This window comes from Pipistrellus hanaki (genome assembly GCF_964339955.1).
Source record: "Pipistrellus hanaki genome assembly, chromosome: 14".
Classification (NCBI taxonomy): Eukaryota; Metazoa; Chordata; class Mammalia; order Chiroptera; family Vespertilionidae; genus Pipistrellus; species Pipistrellus hanaki.
Genome location: NC_140516.1, coordinates 28,439,694 through 28,462,189, shown reverse-complemented (window position 1 = coordinate 28,462,189; position 22,496 = coordinate 28,439,694). Strand labels below are relative to the sequence as shown.

The following is a 22,496-nucleotide window of genomic DNA, read 5'->3' as shown; positions in this document are numbered from 1 at the left end:
AACCATCACCACAATTCATTATTAGAACATTTCTCTCTCCTATAATAACCCTTGGGCCTATTTGCAAATACTTTCCATTCCCACCCCACTTTAGGCAAATACTAACTTATTTTCTATCTCTAAAGATTAGCCCTTTCTGGTTCATATTTTTTTATGCTAAAACTTGGTTTTACACTAAATGTTTTTAATTTCTACATGTATAGTTATAAATCTAGTTCACTGTGGATCCATGGATTTAATGTATAGCAGCTTCATGCCTTTTTTCCCTCATGGGAAAAAGTTCATGGCTACTTTATACCTTGCTTCAGCATTGCTTCTGTACTCTACTGCTATAGAACTGAACCAGTGAAGTGTCGCTGAACGTGGAGTTAAAGGGCAGTATCTAATAGGACTGTATAGAGTTGTCTGGCAATAGAGGAAAATTGAGAAATGATGCAGACAAAACAGCCTAGGGCGTATGCATGAGTAGAAAATCTGAGAGTTGGTTTACTGGTTTACTTGGTTGTGAAAGTTTTATTATGAGCCCTTTGCCTAATTGGGTGAATCCGGTTAAGAACTATAACCAGAGTGGAGAGAAGCACACTCCAGCAATTTGGCATTGCTCATCTGAGAGTTGAACATTCTTCTGTGATCTTGAGGCAGCAGTCAGTTTATCAGGGGAAGATTTGTCATGAACATGAACGTGTTCCTTGGACTTCATTCAGAGAATCAGCTTCCGCATAACAGACCAACTTTGTTGAGTTAGCTCCCACCAGTGGTCCTCGGTGCCCTGACTTCTCTGTTAGGTGTTGGATTTTGTGAGTCTTTGGCATTCTAGTTTAAAATGGAAGTAGACATTCTGACTAAGTGCTGTGCTCTAAGGAACTAGTGAGGGCTTTACCAAGTGCAAAAAGTAGTTCTAGACTCTAGACTCAAGCAAAGATGAAACAGAAAGTCTTAGTAGATAGGCTGTGGGTTTCTGTAAACTGTTTGTAATTCATATTTACTAAATTGACAATCAGTAAGACTGACTCCCAAAGAACTTTGTAGCTTCTACCTACTTTCCATTGGCAGCAGCCATCTGCCACCAATGATCCTCTGTTATCACTCTCTTCTATCTCCCCCACTACTCTTGGCTTCTCCTTGCAGAATTTAAGCACTAAAGAGCCCAGGTCTCTGATAGCACACTGAGGTCTCTGTAAGTGCCTAGGGAAATGCCAGCGAGGTTTTGGCTGGTTTCTCAAACTACATGTCTAGCATGAGTGAAGCTTAAAGGTAATGGTACATGATTCAGCTTTTCTCACTGAGTCGATGAGTTAGCCAATTCCATTAAACTCATTTGTAAAGCATCAATCACTATGTTTTATTCAGCTAAATTCGTGATGGGCAGCGGCATGTAATGGAAATAGCTTGGGCCACAAAGATCCAGTTCTGCCCCTTGATCGCTTTGTGGCCTGGGGCAATATATTATCCCTTCTGGTAATCCTTAATTTGCTCCTCTGAAAAATGAGATGATAATTGTATCTTCAAAGGGGTGCCAGGAAGACTAACTAAGAAAAACTTACACTATACTGCTCCTGACACCTAAATAAGAGCATTGCAAGCATTAGCTGCTGTTATGGATTATGAAGTATTTGTAAAAACACAATAAAACCTTCCTTCTGCCATTAAAATTGACATTAGGACTAAATGAGATAATGTTTATGGACATGCCCAGGAGTTATGGTTAATGAAGGTTTTCCCTCTGATGACTTCACGTATTTCCCTAAACTCCTCCCAATATAAAGTTCAAAACTATTTAGGAATAGCAAAGTAGGCAAAATTTTAAACCTAATATCCTGGCTAGAGTGAAATAAACATATGGGTGTAGCTAAAATAGCAATATGCTGGTTATTACCAAAAAATGATAAATATTCTTGGAATTATAGAATTTATTAATTACAAAGGACTAAAGAATTGTGAAGGCTAGAAAGAGCCAAGAATTAACCCAGGAGCTAGTTGGCAGTCAAGTGGACTTTATCCTAGATATGATTGTATTAAATCCAGTAGTATTTATAATTAAGAATGTCACGTATTAATCATTCAAGGAAGACAAAGCATCTTATAAAAATTGAAAATTCAGGGCTAATCATATAGATCTTTTGTCATGTACATTTCCTGTGGGGCATTACATCTTTTCATCCCTTTTATGCATAACTTAGGGTATTTTTGGAAAGAAGAAAGATGCCAAATACTACATGCTTGTCATCATAGCTTCCCTGATTTTTCTGCTGTTAAGTGTGGAGCTTAGATGCTGTTATGGCTTTGCCAGTGATAAATAATCCTGGTTTATTTCATGCTTTCTTTGATTCGCTTAGTCAACACATATTTCATGAGCATTTATTCTCTGTCAGGCACAGTAAATTAAAAAAACAATCATCAATCTCAGGTTGCTTTCAGACTATGAGAGGAGAAAAATACTCAACAAGTAAATAACTAAATAATTGAGTGTATCAGCTTGTGATAAGAGCTATAGAGAACATTTAAGAAGGGAGAAGTAGGCGGTTCCTCTTTTATGTAGACTTGTGTGAAGAGGGACTCTCTGGTTAGGAAACAGTTGAGCAAAGAACTCAGAGAACTGAGAGGCTGACTCTGGGGTATATCTGTGAAGAATATTCAGGCAGAAGAATATTACAAGCAAATAGCCCGAGGCTAAAGCTTCCCCCAAAGCTTGCTTGTTATAACTCAAGGAATAGCAAGTTGGCCACTGTGATTTACAAAGAAGTGAGGCTCATGAGTAGCAGGGGCCCAGATGGTATAGGACCTTATAGGCCTTTGTGACAGTTTTGTCTTTGCCATGAGTGACATGTGAAGCCACTGGAGGGTTTTGAGCAAAGGAGTAGTGACTTGGTCTGGCTTTGTTTTAAAGAGAAGAGAGAACGTCAATGAATGCTCATTTGGGGGCACTTTCTAATTTAAAGTCACAATAACTCCATAAGAGACAGCAAGACCTGAATTGAAGTCAGGATTGAAGTCCAGACCTGTGACCCTAAAGGCTGAGTTCTTTTCTCCCACCCGGTGCACAGTGAAAATGTGTTATAAATAACTAAAGAGAATATTTTTACACGATGTGTGAAGTGCACAAGAGTATTCAGTCATTTAACTAGACTCTAAAGAGGAACATGATTTTGTTCTCTAATTTGAGTAGCACAGCTCATTTTTCACGCCATTGTTCTTATCTGTCCACATTTCTTTTAGAAGCAGGTTTTCACATTTTGTCCTCCACTATGAACTACAACTGAATTCATTTGTTTCACACTAATCGGTCCTTTTCAAGGGTTTCACAGATGGAGTAGAGTATCTTTGGCTTAAGGGATTTTCAATTATCCATTCTCCCCCTCTAGCCTGTCATACAGATTCAGTAATGCTGGCAGAAAACTGAGGTCCATTTTATTTAAAGTGCCCTCATGCTCTCTTCTAAGGAACTTGCCACTAACTTAATTTGATTTGTACATGTGTATTTGAAGAAGACTCTTAGGAACTTTGCTATCCCTGCAGATGAAGCATAAACAATTCGCAACTAAAGAGGGGACTGTGATATTTCAGCTGAAAATGAGATATAGCTTGTCATGTAATTTTCCTCAAGGCTTGCGTTATTTCCGAATAATGTGGGCCATTTGCCATTATCTTGAGGATTCTGTTGAGGGCGAGTCCTAGATGATAACACTTTAAAATTGCTGTTAAGTGATTAGTTCTACTATCCCAAGTTTTCATTATAAGTCACCCTGTTAAATTTTTATGTAAAACAATAAGCACAGATCACCAGCCTGCCTGAGGACTCCAGAGCCCCAGGGAGTCATGTGGGGCTGCAACAGAGGCATGGAGGCCTTGGGGACAGCCAGGCACAGTTTAGGTCTCCCAATTAGTACACCTAAGGAGTAAGGATTGAGATCCAAGAGGACTAAAGCTATCAGGCGTATCTGAGAAGAAAAATAGTTTTCAATATGTCTAGAAATATTTTTTAATCAATTTCCCTAAATGTGCCCCAATAGGAAAGCATCTAATTAGCTGTAAATGTTTAATACCTTTTATTGAATTTATTGGGGTGATTCTGGTTAACAAAATGATCCATGTCTCAGGTGCCCAATTCCATAACACATCAGAAATCAGATATGTGATTATGAAAGAATTCCTTTAGAGCCAGGATATTTAATATATGATTAGAATTATTAACATTCAGAGTACAGCCTCTTTTCAGGAGCCCATCACTGCCAGGAAGGTAGGAATACTGTTGTGGAACACATTCTCAAAAGGCTTTGCGATCAATAACTGTATTCTATTGTTATTAAAATGATAGCTCTAATTCATTCTTTTCCTCTGCTCCAAAATATGTAATAGGTCTAACATCTCTAGATACCAGAATTTCTTTCCTTTCTATTACTACCTTGAGAAAAGGTCATCTTGGGGGGAAAATAAAGCTTATGTTTTAAATATATATATATTTTTAATCTCTTAAAAAACATCTTGCTACACTTTTCTTCTTATAACTGGAGGAAATGACCAAGTGGGAGGTTAAAAAAGAAATAGAAGTAGATACTTTTACAACTTGTTGAGTGTTTGCAGACAGGGCTAAAGAGACAGAACATAAAGCCCATATGATCCTACCTTTGCCACACTCACTTGCAATAAAATTGGAGAAGGTAAATTTCTACTGTTTTGATTGAAGGAGAAAAACTATCAAGTATACTCAAACATATTGAATGAAATGAGAGTCAAATATGTTTCCCTTCTAATTTAAGTGGGCACAAAATTATTTGGGAATCCAGTTAAATTAAAATTCATCTGATCTAGCGCGATGAGATTGGACAAAGGTTGTGAGCCTGGATGTTAAACCCAGCTCCAGCAAGGATTTATTGTGTGATTGAGATGGTGGTTGGGGTGTCACTTAGGTGCTCCGTGCACCTGTTAATTTGGGATTGAGAACGAACTCTGTGTATTAACACTCTAGTCATTTTCTGACTTCCTCCTGCCTTTCTTTAAGGTCCAGTTGAAAAGTGAAGAATCCAAAACCTTTGCAATGAAGATTCTCAAGAAACGCCACATTGTGGATACAAGACAACAGGAGCACATCCGCTCTGAGAAGCAGATCATGCAGGGGGCTCACTCTGACTTCATAGTGAGGTAGGGATCCTGCCCCAGGGACTGAAGTCCCAATGCCAAGTGCAAACCAACCACAAAACCCCTGCCACCTATACGCACCACCACACATTTCATTCATACACAGAATCATTTTAAATCTGATTTTAAGAAAGATTTTGCAGAGAGTTGACTATCTTTTATTTTTCCCCAAGAGATTCAGATTCTGGGAAAAGAACATGCTTTTCCCAAAGGGAAAATCAGTGTCTAATATTTCTTTTTTATCTTCTCTGTTGCTCCAAAATTCTACATAGATTTCTTGTGCTCAAAAGACAAAATATCAAACTATTTTATCTTTCAGTATTTGAGTATTTAAAAAATTTTCTAAAAAATGCAATGACTACTCAATCAAAGCAGTAATAAGAGAATAATGGGGAGTTTCTTAAATTCAGAAGCTTTTCTAATTAATTTGCCTGTGGCATTTGCTGAAAACAGAATATAACAAATATATTAAGGAACAGCACATAAATTTCATATGTTATATTTGTAAAACATAACCTACTTTATAGCTATGTACATTGCATGTTTATAACCACTAAATATTGCTCAAGAATTCATGCTTGAAACACCAAGCAGATTGTAATTAGAGAAATACCAAGAAGCCCTCTTTGTCCATAGTGACTGGGATTAATACATTTCAGAGAAGAGACTAGGCCCTGACAGTGTATGAGTCTTAGGAGGCATTTCCTCCTTTTCCTTATTTGAAAATTGAGGTATCTCTTATCTTTTTAATAACATTTCAAACTTGGCAAATCAAGAATAAGATTCTAATTATGGCACTCAAAACACTTACATGCTTTTGAAAGGCAATGATGTTTGTAACCTTTGTTTTCTTGTTTGCAATTCACAGACTATACAGAACATTTAAGGACAGCAAATATTTGTATATGTTGATGGAAGCTTGCCTAGGCGGAGAGCTCTGGACCATTCTCAGGGATAGGTAGGAGCTTTAAGAAATTTCTATCATGTCTTTGACAATGAGTTGCTTATATTTCAAAAGGTAACGTAAATATGGAGCACAACCTACTACACACATATAATTTACTATTAATACTAAACTCTCTACTTCAGATTTATAACTAATAATATATGGTTAGTCCACAATAAGAATGGCACCTACTCACCCTAGTTGGTTTGGCTCAGTGGATAGTGTATTGGCCTGTGGACTGAAGGGTCCCAGGTTTGATTCTGGTCAATGGAACGTGCCTGGGTTGCCAAATTGATCCCCAATAAGGGTCCTGCAGGAGGCAGCGATCAATGATTCTCTCTTATCATTGATGTTTCTCTCTCTGCCTTCCTCTCTGAAATTAATAATAATATATTTTTTAAATGGCACCTATTAAGGTATGTATAAAGAAAGTTGTATGTATTAAATAACTATATACCTAGAATTTAACTCATTTAACTTAACTCATTTCTTGTAAGATGAGGATAATTAAGAGCTACTGTACAGTTGCAATCTGGATTCACTGTCAGTTTAATCGTTCCATTCCTCCTCCAGATGGACAGTCTATCTTTCCCGACACTGGGGATTTTTGCTAAAGTAACTTTTTCCTCTAACTTTACATTATTCCTTGGTTTCCAAATTAATAAAATTTTCCAGCCATTCCTTTCAGGCCTTTAGCTGGTCTTGGGAAAAAGAAAATCAATCCATTTATAAGCAGTATTTCATGTACACAATCTAATTTAGAGCTACTTCTTTTTGTCCTTTCAGGGAAAGTAAAGTAAGTCTAATTAGTGCTTATTTGTATCTTTTAATTATACAAAATTAATTTTCCATCTTATATTTACAAAGTTAGCACACAATCTTCTTTAAAAATATATTCTATAAAATGTCTCAGGAGATTACCAATCCTAAATGTTTATTTATTTAAAAGGAAGACAACAATTTTTTTCCTATAAATGATCATTTTTTATTTATGATCCAATAACATTTAAAACTCATCTTAGTTCCTTTTAATATTCAGCTTTAGACATATTTTTTCTCTTTGTTATAGTCTCATCCCTCCCACTCTTTCTGAAACTCTACCATAGCCTTGATGTTCCCAGAATGCCATGCTATTTTTTGACAACTTGTTACTTTGTAAATATCCCAGAATAGAACAAGTAGTTCTTTGCAAGATATTGATTTAAAGTCTTATTCCTAATTGTATTATGGTATCTTACAAAAGGTAAATAAGCATATAAGAGAATATATCATGCTGGCATTAGGGGGCAGGGTAAACATATGTACTGGGTTATTAAATCATAGTAGAATATGTACTGGGTTATTAGATCACAGTGGATTATTACATTACCGTTAGTTAATATTTGAGTACAGATTATGTGCCAGGCATTTTGGTAGGGTAAACACATATGTTCCCACTTCTTGAAACTTATAGGCTCTTCCACAAACTTAATATTCTCACTTGTGAGTTAATGACTGGTTTATCCGAATATGGTTCTACTATATTATTTTGACTTAACCTTTCAATCCACTAATTTATTTGAAATCTCTACTCTGTTCTAATTAGGATATTTACAAGTACAAGTCAACATGAAAGCAATAGTAAGCCACATAAAGAAAGGAACACCTATTTTACACTTCTATTACCTTATAAAACTAGACAACAAAAACAATAAAAATATCTAAAATCTACTCATGAGGCATCTATCTTGCACAGGCATCCAAATTTTGGCTTACTTTTTTGAAAGAAAATATTATTTTCTACTTCTTCTCCCTGTTTAACTTGAGTTTACATTTTGTTGGCTCATAATTGCCAGCCAAGGCTTGTGAGTGAGATGTATTTTTACTGGTTAGGGCTGCAAGGGATTACTATAAAGAAGCAGTTTATATTGGGAGAAATGCATGGAGGCAAAATATCCATAAATGATCACAGTTTATATGAAAATACCCTTAGAATAAACAAATCATATTGTTCAATTCATTCAATTTTCTTCTTGTGTCCTGGGAAAGAAGCAGTAAGGGATATGCTATTCTGAAAGCATAAAAGAAATTATTTGGGTTTATTTTAAAAGACCTTATTCTTTACTGATCTGGTAGTACCTCTGAGGCTTGGGGATTTCACTCAGGAAATCTCCAATAGCAACAGACACCCTCCTCTCACCTAGTAACTGAAATGCGCATTTACTGCCTCTCACTCATTCTCATCAGCATAGAAAAGGAACATAGAGCAGTTTTTATTTGTTATCAAGAAATAAAAATTTGAAGACTTTTCTTATATTTGAGATATAAACTATAGCACTAAAATATTAATTGTTGCAATTGTTTCCCTGTTTACTCTTGTATTAGCTATCATTGTTTATCTTCTAGTTTGTGACATTGCTCTCCACAAATTCTGTTCTATTATATGGAATAGGTCAGCACAAACTATATTTTATTCACCTTTGTTCCATAATGCTTAAGGAATTGGCAACTTTTTTCCCCATTTGTATGAAATACGTTTTTCTATCCCTTTACTCTCAGTCTCTGTGTATCCTTTAATCTGAAGTGGATCTCATGTAGGCAGCCTTATGGGTCTTATTTTTTAAATCCAACCATTTAAACCCTATGTCTTTCAATTGAAGCATTTAGTCCATTTACAGTTATTTTTGTGGTTATCTCTGTTCCTTCTTTATTCTCTTGCTCTTTTCTCCTGTATGTTGACAACTTTCTAGTGTTATGGTTGGATTCCTTTCTTTTTCTTTCCTAAATATCTTATATAGATTTGGGGTTGTGTATACCATGAGTTTCATATAAACCAACCTATATTTATCTCAGTCCATTTTAAGTTGATGGTGGCTCAAGTTCAAACACATTCTAAAATCACTACAACTTTTACTCATTGCCTCCACGTTAATGTTTTTGTCTTTTTTTTGTGGGTGCTTTTGTGTGCATCCCTCAATTTATTGTTGCAGTTACACAAGATCTTCCTACTTTTGTATTTTGATCTTTATAGTTGGTTAATCTTACAGCATTTCCCTACTACCTGTCTTGACTGGAAGCCCTACGGAGGGTGATTATTTATATTCCTTCTCAGATGATCTAATAATAGATGGAACCAATTGAAAGTACTTCAAGGAAATGAGTCTATTTTTATACGAATTTACCCCCCACCCACAAAACTATAAGGCAAGAAACCTGCACAGGTTGTGAGACCCTTCATGTTTATACGCTCATTAATGATGTTGTTACCAGTCAGTGAAAGGAGGAAATTTATCTTTGGGTGAGAGACACTTTGTCTGTTATATTAAGCCATTTCTAGACTCAGTTTATGACAGGTAGATTGCACATTATGATTAAATTTTAATATGTCTCTATCAATATGTATATATAAGCATCTAATTCTCTCAGTAGAATCCTTGTTATATACTGCCACCTAGCTAAAATAGCAGCCCATTCCCTAAAAGGTATAAGAACCTACTCCTTACTTGTTTTAATGAAAATAACATAACAGTCAATGCTTAATTTATCATTTCAAAAATCTATGAGGCAGTGATTTATTTCTTTAAGCCACTTTCTAAGTGTTGATAAAACAAGTTGTCATTTCTGTTTTAGCTTGAATTTATATTGTCATTTCCAATTCCAATAGCAATTTTTCATTTTGAGTCACCCTAATATAATGCTCTGTGACTGCTTTACTAAGGGAATATTTTAAAATTCTCAAATTGCCTACATTAAAATTTAGTGATGAAGCCATGGTGCTGATGAATATTTTGTGTCCATATATTGTTGATTTGTCATATAACATGGAAACACATTTGAGGCAAAGTTTTCATTTGATTTTTTAAAATCAGTTACAAATGTATTTATACGTGAGAGATTACCAATATAGATCTGTTCAACAAATGGAAACCAGCTTTCTAGAAACCTTCCAAGTGCCAAATGCCTCAGTAGAAGAGAAATCATGAAACAATAAATAGGGCCACCAAGAACTGAAGGCTCAAATGATTTGTGGTCATTTCACTTCCGATGAAAAATAAGGAGAGTTTTTGATTGGCAGGCAATAAAAGGGTAATTTCTCCATACATTTGGGAGAAGCATAGAAAAAGTAAAAAAGAACAGACGTTAGCATTAGACTTTTCAAAGCTGACTTGTGGGAGTTAGTTAGCCCTTGTAGCCAGAAGCAGCAAATACTCAAAACAGTGATCATTGGTGTTGTAAACTACCTATTCCGATCTCCAAAGACTTTAGACCTGTCGTGTATCAGTCTTTTTTCCTACATTAAGACAGTGGCTAAAGAAGAGATGTTTTAGTGCTCAATTTTAATGGCTATTATATATTGAGTATTACTAAGATGCTAGGTACTTATTTTTAATATATGCATCGATTCTTATATGCTCATGATACCCAAATGAGGCAATGTCTTATGAGCCTAATGTTGCAGAGGAAACACTGAGATCCTGAAAGGTACAGTTAGTTGCACAGTAGGTGAAACCCAGATTTGAGCTCAGGATTCTTGCTTTAGATTCCATATTCCTAACATGGAACCTTCTCTGATGACTTTGAGTTATATTAAGATTTTTTTTCCATCTTCCTGCTAATGATCAGCTTATTCAGAATATAAATATGAATACCTTTCAGTAGAACTTTCATATGAAATTGGTCCCTCACATAAGGGTTTATACTCTGCTTGCAACATTAACAATGCATTTGTCCATTTGGTTCTGTTAACAACTGAGTAGTAAGAAAAACAGATATGTTGCCCAAAGTCACAGCTCCAGAAATCATCTCTCCTAAAAGTAATCAAGAATTTGTAAGCTTTTCAAAGGGCCCACCCAAACTATATTTAGACAGTCCCGATACAAGGAAGTAATTGATTCTCTTATTAAAACTAATGTAAAATAGGGCAAGGCTCTAATTCATGTATGTTTGTTTTGCTTGGGCTTTGCTTTTGCTTTGTAATACTCTCCATTGAGGAGACTTGGAGTCATATACAGCACTCAGCTACCCTGTTCCCCGAAAATAAGACAGTGTCTTATATTAATTTTTTCTCCCAAAGTTGCGCTAGGTCTTATTTTTGGAGGATGTCTTATTTTTGGGGAAACATAGTAGTTAAAGCTCTGTGCTAATGATCTATTACATATTACATATAGATTAGTAATGATCTATTATGGATGCTTACTATTTAATGCAAGTAATCTCTTCAGTTGAAAGGAATATACTGCTCAATAAACAAACCCGCATCACTAAGCACAGAGAAGAAAGGACCTTACAGGCACTACTTTAACCCTTGTCCCAATACACAGGATTACATATTGTTAACTTTGCAAAGATAGCTCCACCTCAGAAGACAGCCGCAGCATAAAGTCTGTTACTCATTTCCTAATACAGATGCAATTCTTTTTAAACTTTTTCTTGTCCTTATAATTCACAGTTGTTCAGTTCATGTTGAAGAGAGACACTAAAATCTTAATAATCACAGTTAAGATTCTAGTTCTTAAGAAAAGATAGCATCATGCCTCAAATTGTATTTTGAAAGAAAGATTTCTTTGGGGAAGAGCTAATCATTTAAGTGACAACTCAGGGGATCTTAGGGGTTGAAGTGAAGAATACTTTTCTAAAAGACTATGTTTATTGTTTTAAAATGTCCTGATGCTGCCGAGACCAGTTTGGCTCAATGGATAGAGCGTCGGCTTGGGGACTGGAGGGTCCCTGGTTCGATTCCGGTCAAGGGCATGTACCTTGGTTACGGGCATATCCCCAGTAGGGGGTGTGCAAGAGGCAGCTGATCGATGACTCTCTCATCGATGTTTCTAACTCTTTATCTCTCTCCCTTTCTCTCTGTACAAAATCAATAAAAATATATTAAAATGTCCTGATGCTGCCTGCGTTAGCCTTGGATTCACTGGTTTATTGTGCTAGACATTACTTCTCAGTATTGAAAACGAAGCAAATGTCATCAGAATGCAAACTGGCCTCAGTGACTCTTGTGAAAGCACAATTTGAGGCTCCTCTTGTTGCTCACCCTAACACTACCTGCGTCTAGCCTCTCAGCCTACATCTGAGCCTCCTCAAGAGCTGATGTTCACACTAATGTTCTGGAATTATCATAAAATGAATAAATTGCATTCACTGCTGGGAAAAGAGGAAAAAATCATAGTGGATCTTTGTAAGCAATTCCACTAAAAATACCGGTTAAAGTCTAAGTTTCTGGCCTTGAACCTAGGAGTTAACCTTAGATTCCAAAGCTTTTCCTTTTATTATTTCATTAAATAAATACATGAGAGAGGCAGAAAACAAGAAGAGCTTTCCTGCTCAACATCATAATCAGGTTTACTAATAAACTTTCCCATCCAATTACCTTTTTATTTCTAATTATCTTCGACACGAGCCCCATGTTGTCTTCCTCATAAGAAGGCAGCAGTTGTAGAAATAGGTATTGTTTGTTTTGCTGACATCAGTTGCAAACACGGAAGAATACTTGCTTGTGATATAATTGTAACACAACTCATTTCCAAAGTGGCCCTTGAAAATATTAACTTCTATGTACATTCTCATGAATCATATCTATACTATTTAGAGGCCCTGTATGAATAAATATGACTGAACTCTAAAACTGTCCTTTGAAAAACACCTGTTGGTAGACAAGCTCTACAATAAGATTTGTCTGTCTTCTGCCCACCACTGTTATTGGGCTTTTTAAAAATATATATATTTTATTGATTTTTTTTTTACAGAGAGGAAGAGAGAGGGATAGAGAGTTAGAAACATTGATAAGAGAGAATTATCGATCAGCTGCCTCTTGCACACTCCCTACTAGGGATGTGCCCGCAACCAAGGTACATGGCCTTAACCGGAATCGAACCCAGGACCTTTCAGTCTGCAGGCTGACGCTCTATCCACTGAGCCAAACCGTTTTTCGGCAATTGAGGCTTTTTGTTAATCAGCTTAACAATAACCCACAACCTTCGGACCAACTAATTGAGGCTTTTTGGAGCCACTGGGAGAAAGCCACCAAGTACATGAAATGTGGTGTGTTTGACAACCCAATGCAGTGGCAGTCATATGACATTTGGCCAGGAGGATTTGGTTTCTGGGGTCAAATTTTGGTACAGGAGTATAGTGAAATGAGAAATAAAACCTTATGAAATAAATGAATTTCTCATATACTTTTCTTCCCATATTCTGTATCTCAGAGGTTCATTTGAAGACTCTACAACCAGATTTTACACAGCATGTGTGGTAGAAGCTTTTGCCTATCTGCATTCCAAAGGAATCATCTACAGGGACCTCAAGCCAGAAAATCTCATCCTGGATCACCGAGGTTACGCCAAACTGGTCAGTGTACTTCCCACATTCTCTGCCCTGCAGTTTTAAAATACTGGTTTATAAATCTGTGTTCAGTTACTAACATAAAATCTCACTATTCACTTTACGTATCATAACTTTTCTTAAGAAGCAGATTTAGGGTTACTATTTTCAAGTAACGATTTCTTAGAGTTATGAGAAATTAAATTGACTAGGTTTGAATTAATAACATCCTGGCAAAACATACTGACATGGACTCATGCTTGCTGGCATGTTTTCCTAGACCCAGAGGAGCTAGAAGTTTTTTCTAGCTGGCTTTCTGCATCCAAAGTAAATGGGGTTTTATATTATGGAAAATTATTAATCATGTTAATATTTTAGATTTGAGAATAATGCAAATGGAAAAACAATGGGCTTTGCAGATAATTTCCTTACCATGTTAATAACAATAGCAGTAGTAATAATAATATTTTTTTTAAATATAGTCAAGAGCTGTAAAGACCTTTTGTAGGAGGTAAGTTCTGATTTATTTATGTTTTTAAATGCATGACTTTTGAAGGCTTTCATTCTTGTCTGTACCTGTTTCAATATTTTAACTTTGAAACTTCTAATTCCGCATAAGATTTCCAAAGAAATCAAATAGATGGCAATTATTTATATTCTCAACCAAATTGTTTAGAAAAAAATATATGTTTTTTGCATTTAAGTTTCCTTCAAACGGTTTTTAGAAAAATAAAAGAAATGGCTTAATTTTTATATCTGTGTTTACCAAGAGCAGTCATTTGTACCATAACTTGGTTATTAGCTTCTTCAACAGTAAATTGTCTTCTGAATTAATATTAATTGAATTCTCAATTTCATTAAATCCAGTAGAAATCATGTATACGCTGGAAAATATGTCAAGTAGGTCCAATTAGTCTTTTTAAAAATTTTGAGTAAATGAGAAATTATTTATTTATGCCCCAATAGCCATTGGCATAAATAAAGAAAAATGGGAAGTATTTCTAGAAAGAAAAATTTCCTTTATTTTAATGATGTGAATTTTATCCTCTACTCAGATTTCAACTTACCCTATTGAAACCAAGTTTGATCAGGCAGGCTTTATTTGAAATATAAATGACTTTTTAGAAGACAGGTCTATAACACACATCTGTTTTTATTTATTTTTTCATCATTGTTAGCAGCGTCCTTCATCAGAGGGATTTCTTGCTTTTAAACTTAAACAAAAAGGGCTTGAGATACCTTGTTTTTCTCTCTCTGTAAGGTGGATTTTGGCTTTGCAAAGAAAATAGGATTTGGAAAGAAAACATGGACTTTTTGTGGGACTCCAGAGTACGTAGCCCCAGAGATCATCCTGAACAAAGGCCACGACATTTCAGCCGACTACTGGTCACTGGGAATTCTAATGTATGAACTTCTGACTGGCAGGTATGGACATTGATAGAGAACTGCTGGTGAAAATAGACCAGAAAACAGCTACACATGCCTGCCTTTGTCACTCTCATTGGACCATCTAAAAATGCTTTTCAACGTATCTTTTTTAATATAATTTTCTTTCTTTATTGTTTACAGTATTATTATACTTCAATTCATTATGCTCATTGAGGAAAATTTCAAGTGAGTCTGATGAGGGCAACAAACTCAGTATCAATTGTTAGTCTCATTATTGCTAATTCTTTATATGTACGTGAATATGGAATGACCTAGTATCTTTCTGTAAGATCTTTGAGCTTAGTCATTTATCCAACAATACAGCAAGGTACGTTGTAGTCATATAAAAACTATCCAGGGTCAACTATTTTTATAAATAAAAGAACCTGTTAGCAGTTGTTATATCTAAATGAAATTTGAATGCTTTGCAGGTTTTTTATGTAATAAGGCTACGGTCATAAATAACAAAAAGGGTACTATGGATACTAGCAGATATAAAACAGACTATAAGCTTCATGAGGAAAAGTACCACCAAGCCATGCACTCAGGAAAATGAGTAATAGGATCATTATAGAGTTCAGAAGCTGGTTTTCAAGAAGAAAAGATTGCAGCTGAGCCTTAGAGTAAAAATACAGAGAGCAAGCAATGGAAATGGGCATTCATGGAAGTGAGACATGACAAATACAGAAACAGTAGTGAGAGAATTCAGGAAGATGGTTCATATTTTAAAAAATGATGGGAAATCAATTAGTCACCTTTCACAGATCATAATTGCTGAACTTGCACTCCATCCAGAGAGGGAATCATTGAGTATTTTCTGACAAAGGAGTGGCATACATTGTCATATTTAAGGAAAAACAACTAGCAGAAATGTTTAGGGCAAATTGGAACGTGGATGGGGAGGCTAATTTGAATACTATTTCAATAATTTAGATGTAGAAAACTGAGAGCCCAGAATAAGATAGGGTCAGGGGAAAGAACTGGATGAGCATGAAGTAGGATGTGAAAGAATTAGTTAAGATAATTCAGTCACTACAGTAAATATGAGAGAAAGACTAAAAACCTTGAGCCTCATTGCTCTTAGGATTCAATCAATGTATGAAGCACTTAGAAGGGTGTCTAGAACATAGTAGCCATTAGGATTTGTGAAGTGCTTCCTATCATTTCCAGGAATAGTTAGATGTGCTTTTAATTTTATTTGTAGGCACTTTAAATTATTGCTCTTGAAACTTCTAAGTTGATCTTAAAGAAAATTAGATTAAATCACAGATAATTTAATTTTTGCTATTGACAGGTAAATTTTTAAATATGTGACAAATTAAGTAGATGCATAAATACATATAAGATTTGAAAATAGAGAGGTTGAATTTAATATACATGTATATGGGTGGATAAATTTCTGGTGTTCTTTGAATTGCTATTAAAATAAATTATTAATAGAAGAAAACTCTACTATCATCTACTAAAATTAAAAAGTCTATACACTTACAAAATTAAAAAGCACTTTTCTAGATAACCATAGGGTTATAGGAATTATGGGAGAGAAAAGCAGTAATAAAAATAAAGCAATCTGTGTGGTATGGCCAAAGCTGAACTTAATTTATTACCATAAATACTTATTATCATAAAAAAATTATGAGGCCAGCATTATCCTAATTTCAAAACCAGATAAAGACACTACAAAGAAAGAGAATTACAGGCCAATATCCCTGATGAACATAGATACTAAAATCCTCAATAAAATATTATCTTTTTAATATATTGCCAGAACTGACTTGATAATACACCATGATCAAGTGGGATTTATTCCAGGGGTTCAAGGCTAGTATAGTATTCACAAATCAATAAACATGATACATCAGATAAACAAATTGAAAGACAAAAATCACATGATCAGATCAATAGACACAGAAAAAGCATTCGACAAAATTCAAAACCCATTTTGGATAAAAACTCTCAGCAAAGTGGAACAAAGAGATCATATCTCAGCATAACAAAGGCCATATATGACAAACCTACAGCCAATATCATACTCAATAGGACAAACCTAAAACCATTCCTATAAGAACAGGAATAATACAGGAATATCTGCTTTCACCACTCTTATTTAAGATAGTACTTCCCTGTTTCCCTGAAAATAAGACAGTGTCTTATATTAATTTTTTCTCCCAAAGTTGTGCTAGGTCTTATTTTCAGGGGATGTCTTATCTTTCCATGCGCTAGGTCTTATTTTCGGAGGATGTCTTATTTTCAGGGAAACACGGTAGAAGTCTTCTAAAGAACAAAATAAACTGGTGAACAAAATAGACTCAGAGACATAGAAACATGGAACAGACTGATGAATCTCAGAGGGAAGGCGGGGGTGGGTGGGAAGAGATTAACCAAATAAGTTATATACATAACCCGTGGACATAGACAATAGTGTGGTGAAGGTAGGGGTGGGCTAGAAGGGTTCAATGGTTAAAAAAAAAAAAAAAAAGGTACATCTGTATAACTTTCAACAATAAAGATAAAAAACACAACTACCCTGTGATACAGCAATTACGCTTCTGGGTAGTTATCTGGGTGTGAATGGTTACTAGGTATTACCTTGGACTAAGAGGATGGCCCCAAAGTGATATGGTCCTGCCTGTCATATCTCATAACTTCTGATTGGATTGAAAGTTGGAAATAGATAGATCTTAAAAAAGCAATGCATGCTAATATAGAGAACAGTTAACCACTACAGAGTGGTAGAGGAACTAAGGTGCAGGCCATCTCCCACAGATAAGCCAATAAAGTGTACCGGGGCAAATAAAGGTAGATTGGCAATAACGACACGATTTCAGAGAACATGGTAGAGCTTTCTATGAGCCATGTAACCTCCTAAACACCAAGAATTGAGAACAAGTAAAATAAATGATCTGGTGAGAGGTTTTCTAAGGCAACAAATCCTAGTTAAGGAGGCTAAATCCCTCCTACCCCCCCTGCTCTCTTCCTTCTAACCTTGCTTATTCTGTTCTTCAGGGTAGCTAGCCCCACTTAACATTAATAATCAGAAAGGTCCCAACAGGACCCATTTTCTACCTGTCTCAAAACCAGAACCCTCTTCTACTCACACCAATTCCTTTCTTAGTTACTAGGTTTTGTTCAAGTATTCACAGTCTGACTCCGGAAAGATTAATTTATCTGCAGTTTTAGCTTTAGATTCAGTTGACATCTATTCCAGTCACACAGAAATGAGAGGAACAACAGGCAAACTTGACACATTTGTGGTCTTGCTAAGTGGCTTCCTGAGAAAGGTTTCTATTATCTTCCCAATGTAAGCCCCAAAATAAAAATAAGAATTGATGTCTTTTATGAAGTTGTAACAATTTATGTTTTCTTATTTAGAAAATAAATATTTACTTAGAAAATAAATCTCTTTTTATGTCTCCCATTCTTGCAGCCCACCTTTCTCAGGCCCAGATCCTATGAAAACCTATAACATCATATTGAGAGGGATTGACATGATAGAATTTCCAAAGAAGATTGCCAAAAATGCTGCTAATTTAATTAAAAAACTATGCAGGTAAGCATTTCAACCACATTATTTTTGAAAAGCTGGTAATGTGGGGGGGAAAAAGATTTTTTATCAATTTTATTTTTTATTTTTAGGGACAATCCATCAGAAAGATTAGGGAATTTGAAAAATGGAGTGAAAGACATTCAAAAGCACAAGTAAGTATTCTCTCCTTGTAATATAAGTTTCAGAGTTTGGAAAACCTGACAAGTACTTCCCCAGTCTGGTTTTTGTTTTGTTTTGTTTTGTTTTTTAAGTTAGTGGTTGTGTAACTTATCCAGAGGAAATGTATATTTTAATTCAAGGATTCAGTTTTCTACCAAAATACTAAAAAAAAAAAAGGCCTTCACCATATGCCCATATTTCCTAGATTAAAACCAAAATATTAAAATGTTTTTCCAACCAGTTCCTAATTAGATAATAAGAAAAAGGAAAACAAGTACAAAATATAATCTTTAAAAAAAGAATATCTTAAATACCAGACTTATGTGTATTGATGGATGTTCTAGAACTAACCTAAGACAAAACTATTTTCTCTATTCACCTGTTTCTGTAACACTTACACGAAATTCATATCCCTACCAGAGTAACTTACTGTATATACTGAAATATCTGTGAGTATCTAAAAGTTCTGCTAAGAGTTTGGTGTAAGCATTTGCTAATGGAGGACTCTTTCAAAAAGAGAAATACAAAACAACAACCAATCTAACAAACAAAAAACCACATTTCGTCAGAAAAACTGTCCACAAAATACCTTCACTGTATTAAAAAAGAAAAAAAAAAAGAGGAAAATGAGATGAGAAAGGTTAATTAACTGAGGCTCCCTAATGAATCAGTAGCAAAAAAAGATAATGTTCTGTCCGGACTTTTCATGCCTGATTCTGCCTGCTTAACATAAAATATTCAGTAAGACACAGGGCCAAACATGTTATGACGTTTTTAAAGTTATAATGATAGTGTAGAAACAAGGTCATGCAGACATTATGATGGAATTTACTAGAATCAAAAGGAGTTGCTTTCTAATTGGTGTTTAAAGAGCTGACATTTCAATTTCTTGAAAGATGCATTCCACAAAATAATTAAATGGAAAACATGGTTGTCCCCTTGAAGATGTTTCCCTAACCCAGGGGTCCTCAAACTTTTTAAAGTGGGGGCCAGATCACGGTCCCTCAGAGAGCTGGAGGGCCGGACTATATGAACTACTAATTCCTACTGTAACACCTTGGCTGCGCTCACTGCCCAAAAACCCTGGCGGGCAGGATCAGACTCCCCTGGGGGCTGCATGTGGCCCGCGGGCCGTAGTTTGAAGACCCCTGTTAGGGCCTAACTACTTTCGGTCAGTCATGGACATCATACATGTTGCATTGAGAAGGTTTGTACTGAGGTGAAATGCATTTAACTCTTACTTTTTTCCTGTCCTAGATGGTTTGAGGGCTTTAATTGGGAAGGCTTAAGAAAAGGCACCTTGACACCTCCGATAATACCAAGTGTAAGTAGACCTTCCCGTTTGTGTTTGTCAGTCATCAAACATGTGTCCAGTTTGTCCTCATGAAGGCATTTGTCCGTCATCAAAAAATCTATTATTTCATCTGATCATAAGATAAAACTGAAAAGATAACAGAAGTACCACATTAAAATAATTACATCTAAAACCCAAGCTTAAAAACAGATGAGCTGGGAGATGGTTATTATATATGTATTTTAACATTACCTTTTTTGACTATTCATTCTCATTTAAGTTTATTTGTGAATAAAAGCTGACTTTTAGTATGGCAATTGTTAAATATATATTGGCATAGGCAGAAGAGTATAATGAATCTCCAGCAAGCAGGTGTGTTTTTTTTTTTCATTATAAACTCTATATATCGTTACCCAAGAATAAGAATACATTAATCAACAACTTTAATGAATTCGTCATATTCATGAGTTATTACTAGAAACATGTATACTTTAAATTTCTTCACGTGTGTTCAGTATTCAGTATATTATGTGAGTATACTGGGGTGAGTTAGGTCAATGTATGTTATTTTTTATTTATGAATCCTGTTTACTCTTTATCTTGCTCTGTCTATAATAGTCTAACCCAGTGGTTGGCAAACTGCTCTTTTGACTAATGAGTTTGCCGACCACTATATATTACCCTTTACTTCTTTGCACACAAAATGCCACAATCACCTAACCCTCACAGCTTCCAACTACACGGTAACATTTAGTCTAGCATTGGTCAGCAAACTCATTAGTCAACAGAGCCGCAGTTTGCTGACCACATCAAAGCATTCCTTTACTCTCTGCTTTGTGGTAGGGTATGGTCAGCAGATCAGCAACAATTTTTAACAGCTATGGATTCCTGGTCGATATGTTTCATTTATGCCCCCAGAGTTTCTCCTTCCTTGTTCCTGTCTTCAAACTATATTACAAAGCCACAATATTCAAACAATATGGTATTGGCAGAAAAGTAGACACACAAAAATGGAAGAGAACTGAGAGCCCAGAAATAAAGCCACACATATATGGGCAACTAATTTCCCATAAAATGTTCAAAAACATACAATAAAGAAAGCCTCTTCAATAAACACTGTTTGGAAATTGGAAAGCCACATGCAAAAGACTGAAACTAGACTGCTATCTGACACCATATACAAAAGTTCATTCCAAATGGGTTAAAGATTTGACTATAAGACCTAAAACAATAAAATTCATAGAAGAAAACATAGGTTCTAAACTATGGGTCTGGGTCTCAAAGGGGTTTTTGTGAACTTAACCCTAAAATCAAGGGAAGTAAAAGTGAAAATAAATGAATGGAACAACATCAAATTAAAAATTTCTGCACAGCAAAAGGAACCATCAACAAAAAAGGCAACCAGTTAAATGGGGGAAGATATTTGCAAATGTTACCTTTGATAAGGTTCCTTATCCAAAAACATAAAGAACCCGTTCAACTCAACAACAACAAAAAATCCTAACCAATTAAAAAATAGGCAAAGGACCTTGAACAGACACTTTCCCAGAAAGACATCCAGATGGCCAACAGGTACATCAAGAGGTGCTCAACTTCACCAGCTATGAGGGAGATGCAAATCAAAACCTCAATGAGATACCACCTCACAGCTGTTAGACAAAAATTGTTGGAGCGGAAGTGGAGAAAAGAGAACCCTGGTGGGAGTGTAAATTGGTGCAGACTCAATAGAAAACAGTATGGAGGTTCCTTAAAAAATTCCAAATAGACCAATTATAATATCTAGCCATCCCTCTTCTGTATATCTACCCCCCAGAATTTTGAAACACTGAATGTATAAAGGTATTTGTACTCCTATATTTATTGTAGTATTATTCACGATAGCCAAGGAAAGGAAACAATCTAAGTGTCTTCCAATGGATGATTGGTTAAAGAAGATATTTACATATTTAACAATGGAATAGAACCCCGCCATAAAAAGATGAAATACTGTCCCCATATTACTTTGAGGCACTATCGGACACAACTATGTTCTTTTCTCTTATCAAACTGTAGGAGAGGGGGGGAAAATTTCTCAAACTCTCTTTTGTTAAAAAAGCCAGTCCACTAAGGAGACTAAGGTGTGTATATTAAGTTGAAATAGATTTCAGTTGATCACATTTCTATTTTTTTATTCCATGCTGCATATGTCTAATAAAATGTGCTGCATCATCTTAACTAAAGGGAGAGGGCTGATTTATGTTCCTGAGCCCCCTTCAATTATGTATGTCTGTCTTCTTGGACTAACTCAAGAATGCTCTTTATACAGAAACATTTCCCTACTTCTAAAGAATCATCTCCATGCTAATGTTTATGTTTATCCACAAACAGAGGGGTATTGGCATTACCATGTCTCACATTACAAATGCTAATTGCATTCATGAAGTTGCATGAAGTTGTGTTTTTAGACCAAGAGTAAAATTAGAAATTTGAAAGAATAAATAGCAAGCCTAAACTATCCCAAACTAAATTTATCATGGGTCTCCATTTATGTAGTGATAATATTAAATGGGTACTTTTTAATTAATATTATAACATTTTATCTGTAAATGGTTTTAAATATTAGAATAGAGGGAAAATAAGTATTACTTCTTCATTACTTTTACCAATGCTCTACAGATTGAACTGTGCCCAGTAAATTTGCA

The 22,496-nt window shown here is 35.3% G+C and overlaps 1 protein-coding gene and 1 long non-coding RNA gene across 6 annotated transcripts in view; one reads left to right on the top strand and one right to left on the bottom strand.

Moving 5' to 3' along the window:
• Positions 1 to 22,496, bottom strand: part of LOC311632253 — a 580,642-nt gene that overhangs the window by 249,405 nt on the left and 308,741 nt on the right. The gene's annotated exons all lie outside the window — the stretch shown is intronic.
• PRKG1 (protein kinase cGMP-dependent 1) overlaps positions 1 to 22,496 on the top strand; it is a 1,113,305-nt gene that overhangs the window by 1,085,441 nt on the left and 5,368 nt on the right. For all 3 annotated transcript variants that reach the window (XM_084903443.1, XM_084903442.1, XM_084903444.1), the window contains 7 exons: positions 5,000 to 5,139; positions 6,005 to 6,094; positions 13,273 to 13,414; positions 14,649 to 14,812; positions 18,243 to 18,365; positions 18,452 to 18,514; positions 19,779 to 19,845. In XM_084903443.1, the coding sequence (XP_084759569.1) occupies positions 5,000 to 5,139; positions 6,005 to 6,094; positions 13,273 to 13,414; positions 14,649 to 14,812; positions 18,243 to 18,365; positions 18,452 to 18,514; positions 19,779 to 19,845 (789 nt within the window). The remainder of the gene's footprint in view (positions 1 to 4,999; positions 5,140 to 6,004; positions 6,095 to 13,272; positions 13,415 to 14,648; positions 14,813 to 18,242; positions 18,366 to 18,451; positions 18,515 to 19,778; positions 19,846 to 22,496) is intronic.